This window comes from Bombina bombina, chromosome 3 (genome assembly GCF_027579735.1).
Source record: "Bombina bombina isolate aBomBom1 chromosome 3, aBomBom1.pri, whole genome shotgun sequence".
Lineage (NCBI taxonomy): Eukaryota > Metazoa > Chordata > Amphibia > Anura > Bombinatoridae > Bombina > Bombina bombina.
Window position 1 is genome coordinate 447399207 of NC_069501.1, and position 20339 is coordinate 447419545.

At 38.3% G+C, this 20339-nt stretch overlaps 1 protein-coding gene across 1 annotated transcript in view; it reads left to right on the top strand.

The window, feature by feature from the left end:
* LOC128653410 (complement receptor type 2) overlaps window positions 1-16248 on the top strand; it is a 102172-nt gene extending 85924 nt beyond the window's left edge. Inside the window, exon 7 of the mRNA XM_053706675.1 lies at window positions 13694-16248. Within this exon, the coding sequence (XP_053562650.1) occupies window positions 13694-13704 (11 nt within the window). The 3' untranslated portion in view covers window positions 13705-16248. The remainder of the gene's footprint in view (window positions 1-13693) is intronic.
* The last annotated feature ends 4091 nt before the right edge of the window (window positions 16249-20339 follow it).

The following is a 20339-nucleotide window of genomic DNA, read 5'->3' on the forward strand; positions in this document are numbered from 1 at the left end:
CCTACCTGCTCTAATATTTGAAATCTTAATTGGGTAAGATTATGGCCTGCAGATAAAAAATGATTGGCCACTGGGGCATCCAATTTCTTTGTTCTAATACTACTTTTATATTGGGTTATTCTTTCACGGACTGTACGGGTGGTCTCACCAACATAACCCAGACCACATGGGCATTTGATATAATACACAGCGAAATCAGTGTTACAGGTACAGTGTCCCCTGATTTCAAATTTTTTGCCTGTACCAGAATGACTAAAGGAAGAGCCCTTAGTCATATTATTGCAATTAGAGCAACCTAGGAATGGAAAACAGCCAAAATTCTTACTGCCAATGTGTCTTTGTACAAGTGTCTTGGACGGACCAATATCTGCATGTACCAATAAATCTTCCAAATGTTTCCCCCTCTTAAAAGCAGGCATAGGTAGTTCCTTAAACTCAGGCACATCTGGGTTATATGTCTGTAAAATGTGCCAATGTTTAAAAATAATTTTACTTATTCTGTTACTTAATCTGGAGTACTGACTGACAAAAATCAATCTATACATTGTTTTCTTTTTAACCTCTTTCTGTTGTAATAAATCTTGTCTGGGGATCTGTTTTATATTCTCAATCTCTTTTTGTATTAAGGCCAAAGGGTAACCTCTAACCCTGAACCGGTCACCCATCTCTTCCAATCTCTGTTCTACAGGACTTGTCTCAGAGACAATTCTTTTCACTCTTAAGAGTTGACTCCTCGGGAGAGACCTAAGCAGGGAAGGGGGATGCATACTATTATAGTGGAGCAGAGTGTTGCAATCCGTTACTTTCTTATGTAGATCAACTACCAGACCCTGGTTACTCTTAAGCACCCTAGTGTCCAGGAAGACAACACTCTCCTCACTACAATTCAACTTAAATTTAATATGACAGGTAGCAGAGTTTAGATTATTAACAAACTCCTCCAGGGTTCCAATGTTGCCCAGCCACACCCCAAAGATGTCATCTATATACCGCCACCAGGTGGCGCCATACTGTAAAAACAGTGGGTGACTATAGACAAAGTATTCCTCATACATATTCATAAATATGTTGGCGTAGGTAGGGGTGACATTGGAACCCATGGCCGTGCCCTGGAGCTGCAAGTAATAGTGATCTTCAAAAAGAAAATAATTACATCTCAAGATGATACTTAGTAATTGTACAATAAATTCCCTATGAAGGGTACTATATCTCTCATCCTGACTCATCACCTTACTCACTGCACCTATGCCTGCTTCATGTGTAATAGACGTGTACAATGAAGTCACATCCAAACTAAACAAAATTCCTTTAGTATTCTCAGATGGTAGATTTTGTAATTTCACTAAAAAATCCCCAGTGTCCTTAATATAAGAGCTAGAATTTACATAGGGTCTTAATGCTTTATCTAAAAAAAATAGACACTTTAGACAATAGGGACCCCATCCCTTGCACAATAGGGCGGCCAGGGGGGGCAGTAGTTCTCTTATGGACCTTAGGGAGGGTGTATAGGACAGGGGTAATGTCATCTGTGTTTAAAAGGAACTGTGCAGTATCATTATCAATAATGCCCAACTTAGCAGCTGTCTGAACACAAAACATAACTTCCTTTTTGATTTTAAAGAATGGATTGTAATCTAACTTCTAATAGACCTCACTATCAGATAATTGGGTGTAAATTTCATTTACATAATACTGTTTATCTAGAAGCACCGTAGCGCCACCCTTATCAGCTCCCTTAATGATCAATTGTTTATTCTGCTTAAGATCATTAAGAGCCCTTCTCTCCTTTACAGATAAAACACCCCTATTGTCATTGTTATGTTTGTGAACATGATGATATTTACACAATTCCAATACATCCCTCTCTACCAATCTGATAAACTTTTGTACCCCTGCATTAACATGTACTGGTGTGAAAGTACTCTTTTTTATCAATCCCAAAGCCTTCAAATTCAGCCTCTGCTCTTGCATACATCCAGTTGAGGTTTGACTTTTAACATCACATTCAGAAATGCTAGCAAAGAAACTTTTTAATTTAACAGATCTAAAGAATCGATACAGATCTTTGTGCATTTCAAACACATCACAGTCCTACTGCGTGCAAAAAGATAGCCCCTTATCAAGTACCGACAGTTCATCATCAGAGAGTTGTACCTTGCTGAGTTTTATCAGGGTTTGCTGACACTGCGGGTTACCACCCGCTCTCTCCTCGACAGATGACATTTTCTTCTTGGGGTCTATTCCTCTTCCTCCAGTGGTGCCGCCCACCGCCCCTGCGACAGCTTGTATCTCCATGTCGGATTCTCCCGATGCCGAGCCAGACGAAGACCCCTGAGTGCTAGAGCGACCGCTCATCCTGCGCGCACGTCTGCACCTGTAGCCGGAAGTGCCACCGGAAGTGCCACCAGAGCGTCCCGCAGAGTCTCCTGCCCAGCGATAAACCGTTCCGAACACATAGTCCTCCTCATCACGGGCAAACTTGGTCTTCTTACACTCCTGGATGACTCCTCTCAACTCTGCCAGTTGTGTCTCCAAAGCAGAGGTAAGCTTATCCAATTCTTCCATTGGCAGATTGTCAGCAAGCTCTTTTCTCATGGCCTCAATCTGGTTATTTTGATTCTCAATTTCCATCTGAAGATACTCGACTGTAAGCACCATCAAATCAAAAGAACACTTATTAAGCACCCTCCCAAACTTTTGACAGTATTCTGTATTATATTTCATGAGAGTGGGGCGAGTGTTCATACGAAGCCCCCTTGGGATATGCTTCACTCTGTGGTACTCAGCAAGAGTCACAGCGTGTAATTCAAAAGCAACATGTTTTTTTTTTTTTCAGATATTCCAGCTTTTTACCAATTGATTTGGTGGGTGTAGACTTTAAAAACTCTCTAGAGCCACGGATTAAAGTAGTAATCCGTGCAGCCTCCATATCTGTGTATCCAAAAGTCTTAGGCTCCTTATCTTCATTCTGTTCCATAGGTACCCAGTGCAAGGAAAAGTGCAAAAAACTTATAGCAAAGTAACAAAGAATTCCAGCACCTGGGAGCAGGGAGGTGTGCAAACTTCCAGGATACTGCACCGTATCCCAAAATACAAGAGTCACAAGAAAGAAGCAGCACCACCTGGTTATTTCAACAGATTTATTTGTGCATGTTGCACAATATCCAAGCCAGACAAAAAAAACAGCAACATTTCGGACTCAGTCCTTAATCATGCATAGTTACACCTGGAGATCATACAGCTTAAATACACCTGTAAACCACACCCATCCAACATCATACCTGTAGCACACTGAATGTGAGATCCCTCTAGTGGTCACTTACAAAATTACAACAATAGATCATAAATGTCAGGTTAAACACATATTGCTCTCTGATGATGAACTGTCGGTACTTGATAAGGGGCTATCTTTTTGCCCGCAGTAGGACTGTGATGTGTTTGAAATGCACAAAGATCTGTATCGATTCTTTAGATCTGTTAAATTAAAAAGTTTCTTTGCTAGCATTTCTGAATGTGATGTTAAAAGTCAAACCTCAGCTGTATGTATGCAAGAGCAGGGGCTGAATTTGAAGGCTTTGGGATTGATAAAAAAGAGTACTTTCACACCAGTACAGGTTAATGCCAGGGTACAAACGTTTATCAGATTGGTAGAGAGGGATGTATTGGAATTGTGTAAATATCATCATGTTCACAAATATAACAATGACAATAGGAGTGTTTTATCTGTAAAGGAGAGAAGGGCTCTTAATGATCTTAAGCAGAATAAACAATTGATCATTAAGGGAGCTGATAAGGGTGGCGCTACGGTGCTTCTAGATAAACAGTATTATGTAAATGAAATTTACACCCAATTATCTGATAGTGAGGTCTATTAGAAGTTAGATTACAATCCATTCTTTAAAATCAAAAAGGAAGTTATGTTTTGTGTTCAGACAGCTGCTAAGTTGGGCATTATTGATAATGATACTGCACAGTTCCTTTTAAACACAGAGAACATTACCCCTGTCCTATACACCCTCCCTAAGGTCCATAAGAGCACTACTGCCCCCCCCCCCTGGCCACCCTATTGTGGCAGGGATGGGGTCCCTATTGTCTAAAGTGTCTATTTTTTTAGATAAAGCATTAAGACCCTATGTAAATTCTAGCTCTTATATTAAGGGCACTGGGGATTTTTTAGTGAAATTACAAAATCTACCATCTTAGAGTACTAAAGGAATTTTGTTTAGTTTGGATGTGACTTCATTGTACACGTCTATTACACATGAAGCAGGCATAGGTGCAGTGAGTAAGGTGATGAGTCAGGATGAGAGATATAGTACCCTTTATAGGGAATTTATTGTACAATTACTAAGTATCATCTTGAGATTTAATTATTTTCTTTTTGAAGATCACTTTTACTTGCAGCTCCAGGGCACGGCCATGGGTTCCAATGTCGCCCCTACATACGCCAACATATTTATGAATATGTATGAGGAATACTTTGTCTATAGTCACCCACTGTTTTTACAGTATGGCGCCACCTGGTGGCGGTATATAGATGACATCTTTGGCGTGTGGCTGGGCGACATTGGAACCCTGGAGGAATTTGTTAATGATCTAAACTCTGCTACCTGTCATATTAAATTTAAGTTGGATTGTAGTGAGGAGAGTGTTGTCTTCCTGGACACTAGGGTGCTTAAGAGTAACCAGGGTCTGGTAGTTGATCTACATAAGAAAGTAACGGATTGCAACACTCTGCTCCACTATAATAGTATGCATCCCCCTTCCCTGCTTAGGTCTCTCCCGAGGAGTCAACTCTTAAGAGTGATAAGAATTGTCTCTGAGACAGGTCCTGTAGAACAGAGATTGGAAGAGATGGGTGACCGGTTCAGGGTTAGGGGTTACCCTTTGGCCTTAATACAAAAAGAGATTGAGAATATTAAACAGATCCCCAGACAAGATTTATTACAACAGAAAGAGGTTAAAAGAAAACAATGTCTAATAGATTGATTTTTGTCAGTCAGTACTCCAGATTAAGTAACAGAATAAGTAAAATTATTTCTAAACATTGGCACATTTTACAGACATATAACCCAGATGTGCCTGAGTTTAAGGAACTACCTATGCCTGCTTTTAAGAGGGGGAAACATTTGAAAGATTTATTGGTACATGCAGATATTGGTCCATCCAAGACTCTTGTACAAAGACACATTGGCAGTAAGAATTTTGGCTGTTTTCCATGCCTAGGTTGCTCTAATTGCAATAATATGACTAAGGGCTCTTCCTTTAGTCATTCTGGTACAGGCAAAAAATTTGAAATCAGGGGACACTTTACCTGTAATACTGATTTTGCTGTGTATTATCAAATGCCCATGTGGTCTGGGGTATGTTGGTGAGACCACCCGTACAGTCCGTGAAAGAATAACCCAACATAAAAGTAGTATTAGAACAAAGAAATTGGATGCCCCAGTGGCCAATCATTTTTTATCTGCAGGCCATAATCTTACCCAATTAAGATTTCAAATATTAGAGCAAGTAGGACATCTTAGACTGGGGGGAGATAGGACTAAGAGGCTAAAGATAAGTGAAGTCTATTGGATTAATAGATTGGATACCATGTACCCAAAAGATATTTATGGGTTTTATGTCATTGTATTATAAGGTAATAGAAGTAAAAAAAATGTTTTCTTTGTTCTGATTTTCTGGGAGCAATATGTGTTTAACCTGACATTTATGATCTATTGTTGTAATTTTGTAAGTGACCACTAGAGGAGTCTCACATTCAGTGTGCTACAGGTATGATGTTGGATGGGTGTGGTTTACAGGTGTATTTAAGTTGTATGATCTCCAGGTGTAACTATGCATGATTAAGGACTGAGTCCGAAACGTTGCTGTTTTTTTGGTCTGGCTTGGATATTGTGCAACATGCACAAATAAATCTGTTGAAATAACCAGGTGGTGCTGCTTCTTTCTTGTGACTCACTTGCAATTTTGCTGGAGAGAGAGACCTGTGTTTAGGAGAGATAAATTAATTAATTTATTTGTTAAAAATTGAGAGACCCAAAGGCTCTTTTCAGAGGCATTAACCCCTAGCTTGCCAGTGATCACTATAAATCACTGGCAGTAGCATAGCTGTACTTTTTTGCTGTCTGTGCATTTTTTTAGGGGTTAATTTTTTGTTGTAATTTTTTAAAAACCCAAAGGCTCTTTTCAGAGTCATTTAGCTCATTTAATTTTCAGAGCCATTAACCCCTAGCTTGCTACTGATCGCTATAAATCACTGGCAGTAGCATAGCTGTACTTTTTTTGCTGTCTGTGCATTTTTTTAGGGGTTAATTTTTGTTGTTGTAATTTTTTAAAAACCCAAAGGCTCTTTTCAGAGCTATTTAGTTAATTAATTTAATTTTTAAACATTTTTTGTGACAGATACAATAATGTCACAGAAAACATATAGTGCTGAGGAGGCGTATGCCATCCTTGCGTCAGAGTCAGATGCCTCTATGTCTGACTCAGATCCCAATTTTGACCCTGCCATATGCTCAGAAACATCATTAGATGCAGTCTCAACTGATAGTGATGTATCTGTGGCTGCTAGCCCCCCTGCTAGCCCCCCTGCCAGCCCCTCTGCCAGAAGGAGGCGTGTTGCTGCCATTGCCGCTGAAGAGTGGGTAACGCCTCATCTCCAGAGGCCAGATATCCCACCCTTCACAACAAATCCTGGCATAAACAGTTTATGGAGGTGTTTCTGGGCGATGAGGTATTGGGGAACATTGTCGCTCAAACTAATTTATATGCCCATCAGTTCCATGCTGCAAAGCCTGGAACATATTTGGCAAAGCAGCAATGGGCCCCCATCAATGTACCAGAATTTAAAAAATTCTGGGCATTGACTATGCTGATGGGCATCATAAAGAAACCCTCCATTCGCTCCTACTGGAGCAGTAGCCCCATCTGCTCTACCTCCATTTTCTCCCAGAGTATGTCGAGGAAGAGGTATGAAATGATTCTGCATTTCATGCACTTCAGCAACAACAGCCTGTGCCCCCCTAGGGAGCATCCCCAATTTGACAGGCTGTATAAAATCCGCCCCCTGATAACCCACTTTTCTGCCAGGTTTGCAGAGGCTTATACACCTGGAAGGAATATATGCGTTGATGAATCCCTGATGAAGTATAAGGGAAGGCTGGGATTCAAGCAGTATATTCCTTCCAAGCACTCCAGGTATGGTAAAAGGTGTATAAGCTCTGTGACAGCGAGAATGGGTATACTCAGGCCTTTCCGGGTGTATGAGGGAAAGGATAGCCACCTTGACCCTCCAGGTTGCCAAGAACATATGGGAACCACTGGCAAGATTGTCTGGGACCTGATATTACCCCTAATAAACAAAGGGTATCACTTGTACTTAGACAATTTTTATACAAGTGTCCTTTTGTTCAAGCTACTGTATTGCTTTGCTACAGTAGCTTGCGGTACAATTAAAAAGAACCACGGTCTCTGTACGTGGCAGAGCTGAGATCATAAGGAAGCCAGTGTGCATCAAGTCTTATAACCGGCATATGGGTGGGGTTGATCTGGCAGATCAGCTGCTGCAGCCCTACCTAATTATGTGGAAGACAAGGGCCTGGTACAAAAAGGTTGCAATTTACCTAATGCAGATTGCAACCCACAACGCTTTTTTGTTGTTCAAAAAATCAAACCCCGGAATGAAACATACTTTTTTACAGTTTCAGCTCCAGATAATTTCCGGGACTTTGCACCAAGATGCACCTGCTCCCCGGGTGGTGATGGGAGAGAGCAGAGTTGGGGCTACCCATTTTATTTTAAAATCCCCCCTACTGCCGCAAAGCAGAAACCACAAAACCCAGAGTCTGTACCAAGAGGGGGCAGAAAAGGGACACCATATATCACTGTCCTGATTGCCCTGGACAGCCTGAACTCTGCATTGGGGACTGCTTCAAGCGGTACCATACAATGGTCCATTTTTAAAAAATAAATAAATTTGCTGTTATTTTTTTTTTTGGTTATGTTTACTGTTAGATATTTTTTTTTTTTTTTTTTTTTTACTTTTACTGTGCCAGATTTTTACATTTCACTACTCTATTTTTTTCTAAAATTGGGGCTTTTTTTTACCAAAACCCCTGTCAAACCTATGCATGGGTAGGCTTACCAGAAGTCCCAGTTTGACTGGGATTGTCCCTGTTTGGAGGTGCTGTCCCAGTGTCCGACCCGGTTGTTCATTCTGTCCCAGTAGGATTGCCACCTCCGGGTTTCGAATCATGTGTCCGGGTTTCAGAGCGTCTGAAACCCGGACACATTGTTCAAAATAACCGGACTGTGAGTCTGTGGCTGTGGCTCTCCAGCATAGTTGGATGCTGATACTTTGTTACATACAGCCCTGCTTAGCTTAACGTTCGTGCCCTTCAAAGTTCACATTTAGTAATACAGGCTGAGTAAGCAGCATAGGGTTTTTTTAATTTTGCAGTACTTCTTTGTTTATTTTTCTAGTAATTTAACACCCCCCCGACCCCTGGTGACATCACCGATGATACACGTTTAGGGGAATCATGTGGGTATGACCAGGAAGTGCAGACAGGCAGGATTTTTGGCATGGATCTTGCTTTACTTAAAGTGAATCTAAATTTTGATGCTAAAGTGCCCCGTTTTTAAAAATTCGATTAAAAACAGGGGCACTTTAATTCATCAAAATTTACATTTCACTCGTGTTGTGAAAAAATACTTACCTTTTAAACTTGACAGCCGCTCCAGCTTACTCTGCCCAGCGCAAAGCCTCTTCCTGGGTCTAAAATGACGGATCAGTCATCCTCCAATCACGGCGTTGAATCAGACACTGATTCCCCCGGGGGGAAGCTGTGATTGGAGGATGACCGATCCATCATTTCTGATGTCAGAAATGGCTTGCGACGACCGGGGGAAGCTGGAGCGGCTGTCAACAAGTGAAATATAAATTTTGATAAATTAAAGCGCCCCTGTTTTTAATCTAATTTTAAAAAATCGGGCACTTTAGCATCAAAATTTACATTCACTTTAATGCAGGATAGCATTTCTTTTTTACTTTTTTCATTCAATGTTGTATTTATGCCTTATCAGTATCCAGTTCTGTTCCTTAATTTGACACATAAAACAAATATTACACTATAGATATTACATTGTGTGATGTATATGCTTTTCACTATTTTATTAAATTACTTATGCTTGATGTTTTGCATTATTTAGAATCTGAGATTTAGATTAATTATTTATTTGCTCATTTTGTGTTTGGGTTGCCATGACAAAATAATGGTGCCTTTTTCACTAGGGGGTGGTGTTTTGGTCTATTTAAACTGTGTGATTCACTTGTTGTTTGACTTAGGAAGGGTAGAGTATCCACGAAACAATAGGCACATAAAGCTACTACTCTAAAACGAATGGCAATCGCCACGCCCCCTTGACCATGCCCCTGATCACACCCCCACTGGCACCACACCAGGTGGTCCCAGTTTCACCTCTAAAAATTATGGTAAGCCTATGCATGGGGGGCATAGGTGTTCTCAGGGGGCCTTGCAGAAATCAAACCGGAGTGTTTTTTGCAATAACTTACAACAGTCTCTCCTAAATCTTAGTCAAAAAGCAATGTGTGTGTAAAAATGAAAGTTGAAAAATTACCACCATACACTTTCTCCAATTTTGTTGGCTAAAACGGTTGCTTCAAAGGCATCAAAGCACACCATATACAATACCTTGGGGTGTCAACATTTTAAAAATATACACTTTCATGGCAATAAATAAAACTGGGGTATGCGATAGGCCCCAAACTTAAAGGAACACTGAACCCAAAAATTTTATTTCGTGATTCAGATAGAGCATGAAATTTTAAGCAACTTTCTAATTTGCTCCTATTATCAAATTTTCTTCATTCTCTTGGTATCTTTATTTGAAATGCAAGAATGTAAATTTAGATGCCGGCCCATTTTTGGTGTACAACCTGGGTTGTCCTTGCTGATTGGTGGATAAATTCATCCACCAATAAAAAGGTGCTATCCAGAGCCTGAACCAAAAAAAAAAGCTTAGATGCCTTCTTTTTCAAATAAAGATAGCAAGAGAAGAAGAAAAATTGTAATAGGAGTAAATTAGAAAGTTGCTTAAAATTGCATGCTCTATCTGAATCAAGGAAGAAAAAATTTGGGTTCAGTGTCCCTTTAAGGTAGGCCTATCAGAAGAAATACTCTCACTTTTAATAACTAAAATCACAAGTCATAAAATTGTAACATAACCTTCCCAAAATCCTGGCAAACCTATGCATGGGGGCCGGGCATAGGTCATGTACTCAGGGTGCCTTGCAGAAAACAACCTGAAGTATTTTTTTCCAATAACTTACAACAGTCTCTCCTAAATCCAAGTCAAAAAGCAATGTGTGTGTAAAAATGAAAATTTTAAAATTACCACCATACACTTTCTCCAATTTTTTTGGCTAAAACGGTTGCATCAAAGGCATCAAAGCACACCATATACAATACCTTGGGGTGTCAATATTTAAAAAAATATACACTTTCATGGCAATAAATAAAAATGGGGTATGCGATAAGCTCAAAACTAATGATAGGCCTATCAGAAGAAATATTCTCACTTTTAATAACTAAAATTACAAGTCATAAAATTGTAACAGAACCTTCCCAAAATCCTGGCAAACCTATGCATAGGGGGCATAGGTGTAATCAGGAGGTCTTGCCGAAAACAACCTGGAGTGATTTTTGCAATAACTTACAACAGTCTCTCCTAAATCATAGTCAAAAAGCAGAGTGTGTGTAAAAATGAAAATTGAAAAATTACCACCATACACTTTCTCCAATTTTTTTGGCTAAAACAGTTGCATCAAAGGCATCAAAGCACACCATATACAATACCTTGGGGTATCAACATTTCAAAAATATACACTTTCATGGCAATAAATAAAAATGGGGTATGTGATAGGCCCCACACTAAATATAGGCCTATCAGAAGAAATACTCTCACTTTTAACTAAAGTCATACAATTGGAACAGAACCTTCACAAAATCCTGGCAAACCTATGCATGGGGGGCATAGGTGTACTCAGGAGGTCTTGCAGAAAACAACCTGGAGTGTTTTTTTGCAATAACTTACAACAGGTTCTCCTAAATAATAGCCAAAAAGCAATGTGTATGTAAAAATGAAAAAATACCACCACACACTTTCTCCAATTTTTTTGGCTAAAACAGTTGCATCAAAGGCATCAAAACACCCCATATACAATACCTTGGGGTCTCAACTTCTGAAATATATGCACATTCATGGCAAATAAATGGGGGTATGTAAAAAAGCCCCCCCAAAAGAAGATAGCAAGCAACCCAACAAACCTATGCATCAGTGGTATCAATGTATTCAGGAGATCTTGCTGAACAAATATCGGGGTGTTCTTTGGCAGTAACACATAACAGGAACTGATAATCCATGCCTAAAGTACAATTTGTGTGAAAAATAACACCAAAAAATGACTACCCAAAAGTTTGACAAAGACTGGTGGTTGAATTAGTGGATGGAAAGTGTTAAAATACCAGCATTTGAAATACCCTAGGGTGTCTACTTTTCAAAAATATATGGTTTGATGGGGTAAATTACATTGGCCGGCTTCAGAAATGTCCCAAATAGGACATGGGTGCATGATGACCGATGTGAAAATTCCAAGTTGGCTAACTGGAATGCGCCCCCTAAAAATAAGGCCTTTTAGCCCCCTGTGAACCCAACAAACCTATTCATGGGTGGTATCACTGTACTCAGGAGATGTTGTTGAACATATATTGAGGTGTTTTTTTGCAGTAACACATAACAGGAACTAAGAATTCATGCCTAAAGTATAATGTGGGTGAAAAATAACACACAAAAATGACTACACAAAGGTTTGACAAAGACTGGTGGTATAATTAGTGCATGGAAAGTGTTAAAATACCAGCATTTGAAATACCATAGGGTGTCTACTTTTCAAAAATATATGGTTTGATGGGGGTAATTTACATTGGCCGGCTTCAGAAATGTCCCAAATAGGACATGGGTGCATGATGACAAATGTGAAAATTCCAAGTTGGCTAACTGGAATGCGCCCCCTAAAAATAAGGCCTTTTAACCCCCTGAGAACCCAACAAACCTATTCATGGGTGGTATCACTGTACTCAGAAGATGTTGTTAAACACATATTGAGGTGTTTTTTTGTAGTAACACATAACAGGAACTAAGAATTCATGCCTAAAGTACAATGTTTGTGAAAAATAACACAAAAAATGACTACCCAAAAGCTTGACAAAAGTTTTTGGAAAGCAGGGGCCCAGCTTAAATTTTTGTTTTTTTGTTTTTACAAAAAGAAAACGTTGATCTGCCACTGCCTGCACTGATATCATGTGAGTGTGGCATGATGCTTCACTAGTGTCTCTGACTGCAGGGGTTAGTCTTTCTGTTTTACCCATTGGTGTTACTGTGTGTGTGTGTGTGTATGTGTGTGTGTGTGTATTTATGTGACTGTGTGTGTATTTATGCATGTATGTATGTATGTTTGTGGAACCAGCAAATTACAGACCTTGTTACTACAGCATGGGGGGGCAGGGGTTAAACAGTGTCAGTCTATACCGTACCACTATACAGTACGGAGGGGCTGGACCATGTCACAGACTACTGTGGTCACTTTATAAAGTACTGGGGTGGGTAGGGTCAGGCCAGCCATCTCACTGGCTGATTACAGTCTGTGTCACTATATACAGTAATAGGGGGTCAGACCATCTCACAGACTGTGGGCATAGGGTACCTCCTTTTGTAGACATGTAATCTGATTCCCATTTTTTTCTGTGTTAAATGAAAAAAAAAAGATATATATCAAATTCACTTTTTTTGGGGGGGGGGGGGGTCCTTCTTAGATTCTTGCACCTGGGCCCTGTGGTTTCTATTTACGCCTCTGATGGAAAGTGTTAAAATACCAGCATTTGAAATACCCTAGGGTGTCTACTTTTCAAAAATATTTGGTTTGATGGGGGTAAAATACATTGGCCGGCTTCAGAAATGACCTAAATAGGACAGGGGTGCATGATGACAAATGTGAAAATTCTAAGTTGGAAAACTGGAATGCACCCCCTAGAAAATAAGGCCTTTTAGCCCCCTGAGAACCCAACAAACCTGTGGTATCACTGTACCCAGGAGATGTTGTTGAACATATATTGAGGTGTTTTTTTGCAGTAACACATAACAGGAACTAAGAATCGATGCCTAAAGTACAACGTGTGTGAAAAATAACACAAAAAAAATTGCTACCCAAAAGTTTGACAAAGACTGGTGGTATAATTAGTGCATGGAAAGTTAAAATACCAGCATTTGAAATACCCTAGGGTGTCTACTTTTCAAAAATATATGGTTTGATGGGGTAACTTACATTTGCCGGCTTCAGAAATGATCCAAATAGGACATGGGTGCATGATGACAGTTGTGAAAATTCCAAGTTGAAAAACTGGAATGTACCCCCTAAAAATAAAGCCTTTTAGCCCCCAGAGAACCCAACACACCTATACATGGGTGGTATCACTGTACTCAGAAGATGTTGCTGAACACATATTGGGGTGTTATTTGGCAGTAACCCTTAACATTTTCAGTAAATGTATTTTTAAATTGCTATTTTGTAAAAAAAAGTCACAATTTTTTTTTCTTTCAAACTTTGGCATAGATTGGTGGTAAAATGGTTGCATGAAAAGTCAAAATACCCCAAGTTTGCGACGCTCATACCTTACACCACAGAGACTGGCTAAGCTGCGATGTAGAAGTTAACGGCTGTCCTGCTACAAACCTGGTTTCAAGGTTTGCTATTGCTTCAGCATGTTCCATGAAGGATCAGCTCTTACCATTAAACCCGCTTGTGAGTACAGTGTTGGCGACTTCTGTGGGCGGCAGCCAAGTTTGGGAAGTTCCCCCTCTGCTTCGTGGTGCTGGCCTGGTTGTGAAAGCGGCATATGCGTGTGCTGAAGATAGTCTGTGCTGGGGATTCTGCGTTTTGTCTTTCGCTGGTTCTGGAGATCAGCTGTTCCAGGGAGAGAGACAATCTCTGAGTTCTACGATGTCTCTGACCTATTTTGAAGCAGGCTAATTTGGACAATCAGAATGGAACTATATCAGGTCTCTTCACAACTGACTTTTATATAGAGGCTTGGATGATATATTATTATTTAGACTTTTATTCTCCTTTTGCTTTAGAGTTTAGCTTCCTTTTGCCTACTACCTACACTATTGCCCACATAAACAGAAAGCTGGAGTGAGACAATGTAGACTGTATTATTTAGAAACCTCTTAGTCCTTTGCGGGCTTGCGGATATGGATTAACCCTATATTCTTAGCATTTCACCAACAGTGGGAACACTTGCTTCAGTAATATATTGGGTTCATTTTCTATGATTGGGTTAGTTGTTAACAATCGTTACTTGTTTTTTTTTTTATATAGCCAAATATTACTTTAGATTAGTAGGCTACAATGGTGACCCTTTATTCAATTTGTATACTATGCCATGTTAAAGGGGAACTTGAGGGATATAGGGCTTAGATGCTTTCATATCTGTTAGACCTATATTAGTTGAGCTATTTGCATAACTACAAGCCACGCATAATGGAGCTTTAAATTTAATATCTCTTTATGTGAGATACAATTGCCCTATTCTGCACACTGGAGGGGAGTCTTGGTTTGTTTACAACTCATATACAACTAAATTATGCGCTTTTACAGTTTACTCTACTATATTACTTTGTCTCTTCCAAGATTCTCAGTCCTGTAAAGTAATTCTATAGGCAGCTGAAAGTGGAATCTGCACAAAGTCTATTTATGCTTACCTACCTACATTATTGAGCTATAGATAAATGCATGGTTGCCTTTCTTATAGTTTTACATGAGATTGTGGCTTTGGGTTCTTGATATTCCTATTTTAAAGATGTAAGTTTGTCTGCTATAACATAGTTTGTTGGATAGTTGACCTGATATAACTCATATACTCATTTATATTGTTGGAGCTTTACTGCCAGATTTTACTATAGCAGTCCTGGTATTTATTTAATTTGTTTGATAAGCATCCCTATTCGTGTAAAGCTTTATTGGTTAAAAATATGCTGTTGATATGATATCTCCTGCTACATTATATAGCTCTACTAGGTCAGCAGCCACATGTACTTCCACATAACTATAGATAACCCTATCATGTGTCCATAAGATTGGATATGCTAGGGACAAAGAATAGCTTATGGTTAGGACCTATCTAATCTTTAATTTGATGGATTCTTTCACTGCCGTTGGGTATAGGGCCCATGCCCAATTGCTGGATCACAGTATAATCTCCCTTTATTAGGGTGTTAGTATAGTTAGAGTTAGGTTCTTAACTAAAAATGGAATTGGCCTGACTTTATTTGTAACAGGACTGCAGATTTTATATTTTAACAGTTAGAGCTCTATAGTACTTTAGTTAACAGCACATATATAACGTTTTTCTTATCCATAATTGGTAGCTACCTCAACAGCTTTCAACTGTTACACAATAACAAAATCATAGCTATTTATTTGGGACAATAGATTATGGGTAACTTTAGGTTGGCAGCTTCACAATTTGCTGGCATTGTGCAGTGTATAGCAAGACAAAACATCTATTTTAGTTTATATCAGGAGCCATATAGGGAACCTTGGTCGAATCTTACTACGCCATAGGACTGATCTCCGCCCCCCCATTCCCTTTTTCCTTCCCCACTTTCTTTTTGGGGTGCCCTGACACTGTGGAACGGTGTTAGGTGTCCCCTTGAGTGGTTTTCCTTGTAGTATACCGCAATCTGGAATTACCCTTCCCTTCTATGTTTTATTTCATACCCTTTTCTAGGAAGCCCTGCTATGTTTAGGTCCACATTTGATAGTCCCTTTGTACTGTGGGCTTTAGTTGGATGTTTATGTTATATATCATTCTGGGCTAATAATATGTTAATTATCTCTTAGATATCTTTTTCTGGGAGGTCCTGATGTGTTTACATTTATATTTGACATTTTTTTGTTTTGTTTTTTGCTACGGGCCTCAATTTGAGATTTGATATTTGATATTTATGCTTTCTATCATACTGGGTTAATTTATGTTATAAAGCAAGAAAAAATGTAAAATTGAGAGGTTAAGACTCCTTAGTATGTATTCCAATTGTTTTGTGATGTTGCAGGTATATTTAACAATATGTATAATTTGTTTGTTGTACTCTGTATTCATGCATTTTGACATATCATTCATATGTTGTATTATGCACTTGACCTCAATAAAAATTATTTAAAAAAAAAAAAAATACCCCAAGTTGAATACATAAGGTTGTCTTCTTTTTAGAAATATATAAATGTGAAGGGTTATTCAGGGATTCCTGACAGATATCAGTGTTCCAATGTAACTATCGCTAATTTTGAAAAAAATGGTTTTGAAATAGCAAAAAGCTACTTGTACTTATTGCCCTATAACTTGCAAAAAAAAAACAAAGAACATGTAAACATTGGGTATTTCTAAACTCAGGACAAAATTTAGAAACTATTTAGCAAGGGAGTTTTTTGTTGTTTTTTTTCATCATATTTTATGGGGGGGGGGGTTTTATAGCAAATTATAAGATATTAGAAAGTCCATTTAATGGCGAGAAAAACTGTATATAATATGTGTGGGTACAGTAAATGAGTAAGAACAAAATTACAGCTAAACACAAACACCGCAGAAATGTAAAAATAGCCTTGGTCCCAAACGGTCAGAAAATGGAAAAGTGCTCTGGTCACTAAGGGGTTAAACAGCAAACAGTATAGTGGTGGTTATTAAAGCAGAAATAAAACCAGTTGAAAGTGAGTTATCATGGAGTTGTTTCATTGATTGGAAGTGCTTAGAATTTTAAAAGATGTGCATAGTACTTTGCAAAGCTATTTATACAGTTTGAAATGGGAGGGGGGGTCATTGACTAGTAATTCAAAAGTACACAATAGACTAATAATGTAAAACAAACATAAATGACTTATGGTAATAATATGCATGTCTAGCCCTCCTAATAAAATATATATTAATTGCCCTGTTAGACTAAAACAAGAAGAAAACTGAAAAGCAATTTTTGCTGTTTGCAAGCAGAGTTAAAAACACTTACAATTCTCTTTTTAAGCCACAAGAGGGAGTATTAGTTTCAGTATACTGTAGAAACTGAAACTGATGTTGCTTATTGTGGCCTAGTTAATTGTTAGATCAGGTGGTAACAATTATCTCCATTAAAGTCTATGGAGATGTTTCTATGTTACCACCAGAAAACAACAACAATAGAAACTAGGTCTAGAAGCACCTTTTGAAGTGATACTAAACACCTTGTAATTATTTTTGTTAAGTGCTAAATGTGAAAAGAATGCAAACATAAATAATGAAATATGATTGTTAAATTATGTTATTATGCCTAGCTTAATATTTAATATAACCTCAAGGTATAATATAATCTCAAGGTGTTTACTGTCCGAATGGTTATAAGAAAAAAGAGGAAATAGAAAAAAAAAAACAACTTAAGAAAGGTTCTAGAACAAAATTGTCAACGTATTATTTTTTACAGGCATTATGTAAAATCTATCACATTATCATATTACAGGTAGAAAACTCCTTTTAAAAACTGCTTGGGACCGGAAAAAGGTTTGGATTTTGGAATAGTTTGGATTCTGGAATATTTGTATCTTTAACCTTTTAACGCCGTTATGCCGTTCTATTCCGTCATAATTATACTGGGCTTTACAGCCGTTATGATGGAATAGAACGTCATAGCCAACGGCTGTCCTGAAGCCTACTGTGCTTCTCAGATTTGATTGCGGTCTGGAGGGCGTTCTTAGGGTTATAAGGATGCCCCCCAGACCCGATCCAATAATTGAAATCTCGCGATCGTGTGCACGATCGCGTGATTTCAATTTGTCTACATCGGAACAGTTGTTCCGATGTAGACAATTTAACCCCGGCAGGAAAGGGTTAAAATGGGACAGTTTAGAGATGGGATGGAACCAAATGTAAACAATAATATCTTATGTCATTTAGGTAATATTTACTATATGTCATAATACAGCTTATACATGCAACCTAAAGGTAGTTTATATGTTTTAATAAAATTTTGAATACAGAGTACCCTTAGATTTCAGAGACCGCTGCTTCTTAACTCCTATTTCTGGCGAGCCTGAAGGCTCGCACGGAAACAAATACATTCGGCTGAATACGGGGCATGATAAATCGTCTCTTATGGGAGAATAAGATAACGTGGTCGCGATATTCAAAGTTCAACTTTTTTGCGAGAGTCAGGTTTTCGCTCTCACACTAACACTAACGGGCAAAAAGCCTCCATCTAGCGAACTTAACACGCAAGCACTTGAAATCTAGATTTTTATTAGGTTTCAAAGGTTGAGTCTGCAACTGATAAGTGAATAACTTTGTCTGGAACAAAATATCAATAAAACATACAAGATAAGCATTGTAATATTACACTTCCTGGTAATTTTTTTTTTTGCTGAAATAATTTTTTATTTTTTTAAGAAAAAAAAGAACAAATACAAACATAAAACATAGCATTGCACATTTATACATGATATGTTGCATAATTTTGAAAAATTCTATTAATCCAGACATATAATAATAGAGTAAACAGAGACACCATAATACATATAGGAAATAATTAGACTAATCATTCAATTCTATTTATTCTGAAGCGCAAATGTAATAGATCAACAAGAGTGTATGGTACTAATCGCTTGCATTTTCTTATTAAAGAGACATATAAACAGTTTGAGATTGTAATACACAATATAAATACTGTATGTATAGTATAAAAACAAAACTAATATGTTGTCAAAACATTTTTGTCTTCTTTTTCTATAATTGTTTTGGTTTTCTCAATTTCACTGAGTGTCTATAAATTAATGGGCGCTTTCATGTTGGAACCTAGGTTTTTTAACTGTGTAGTATGTATCTGTTCACTAACTGAACTGCAGGGAGTTGTTTTTATCAGCCAGTGAACTGGTATCCGTTGGACCATATGTGCATAACACACAACATAACACACAAATCCAGATTTGTGAGTGCCAAAAATATCCGAATGTTGCTACCTGCAGCCATAATCGAGATATGTTTATATAACGAATCGCCAAAATTTGTCTATTCCTTAAGTTGTATCTAACGCTTGCCTGAAAATAAATAATGTCCTTTTAAAGGAACATCAAAATAAAATATATCATTAATATATATTATCATCCAGGAGGGCAAATCTTTCAGTTTCCAGGGGATGCCCTGGCCACATCCACGTCACACAATGACTCCACCCATCACAAACACAAAGAGCCCAGCCCATTCACAGCACACCTGTATCCCGCACCTTCTCTTATAGCTCCTCCCACCTAATACGGTAAATTCAAATATAAATAGGGACATTAAACACTTGGATTGGAGGATGTATTGTGATGAAATAAAGGTGGGGCTCCATGTGATTGGTCAGGAGAGTTTTATCTACAGGAAGGTTTAAAGGGACAGGAAACCCAACATTTTTCTTTTATGATTCAGACAGAGCATAACATTTTAAACAACTTTCCACTTTACTTCTATTATCCATTTTGCTTCATTCTCTTGGTATCCTTTATTAGAAGGTGCAGCAATGCACTACTGGGAGTTAGCTGAACACATTGGTAAACCAATGATAAGAGGCATTTATGTTCAGCCACCAATCAACAGCTAGCTCCCTTCTCCTGAGCCTACCAAATAGTATTCTTTTCATCAAAAGATGCCAAGAGAACAAAGCCATTTAGATAAAAGCAAAGCAAATTGGACATTTGTTTCAAATCGTATGCTGTATCTGAATCAGGAAAGAAAGTGTTTGGGTTTCATGAACCTTTAAACATGGTTTTAAGCCTGATGAAACAGTGTGTAGCTGAGAAACATGTGGCTTTTAAGATTTTATTAAAGAGTTTTTTTTAACTTTTTATGATACACTCCTGTGGTTTTGTTGTTACTATCTACAGTGAACAAAAAAAGAGAAAGAGAGAATTAGTGGTGTTTATCAGCTCAATGCGTTATTTCAAAAATTGCTGGATCTAGCTATTAGGACCAGTGCTTGCAAGCACTGTTTCGACAAAGTCCTGGATAGCTCTATTATAGATCAAAGCAGCCTTTGCTAAAGTGTAAGTAAATTCCGGGAAAAAACATATAATCCCTCTGACTTGTAACTGAAAAGTCAATTGAACACTTAGCACAGCGTAACAGCAACCGTTTGCATTTAACAAACTTCAGCAGGTATGCACTCACCAATTCAATCCTCTAGTGTAAATCAGCTGGTCT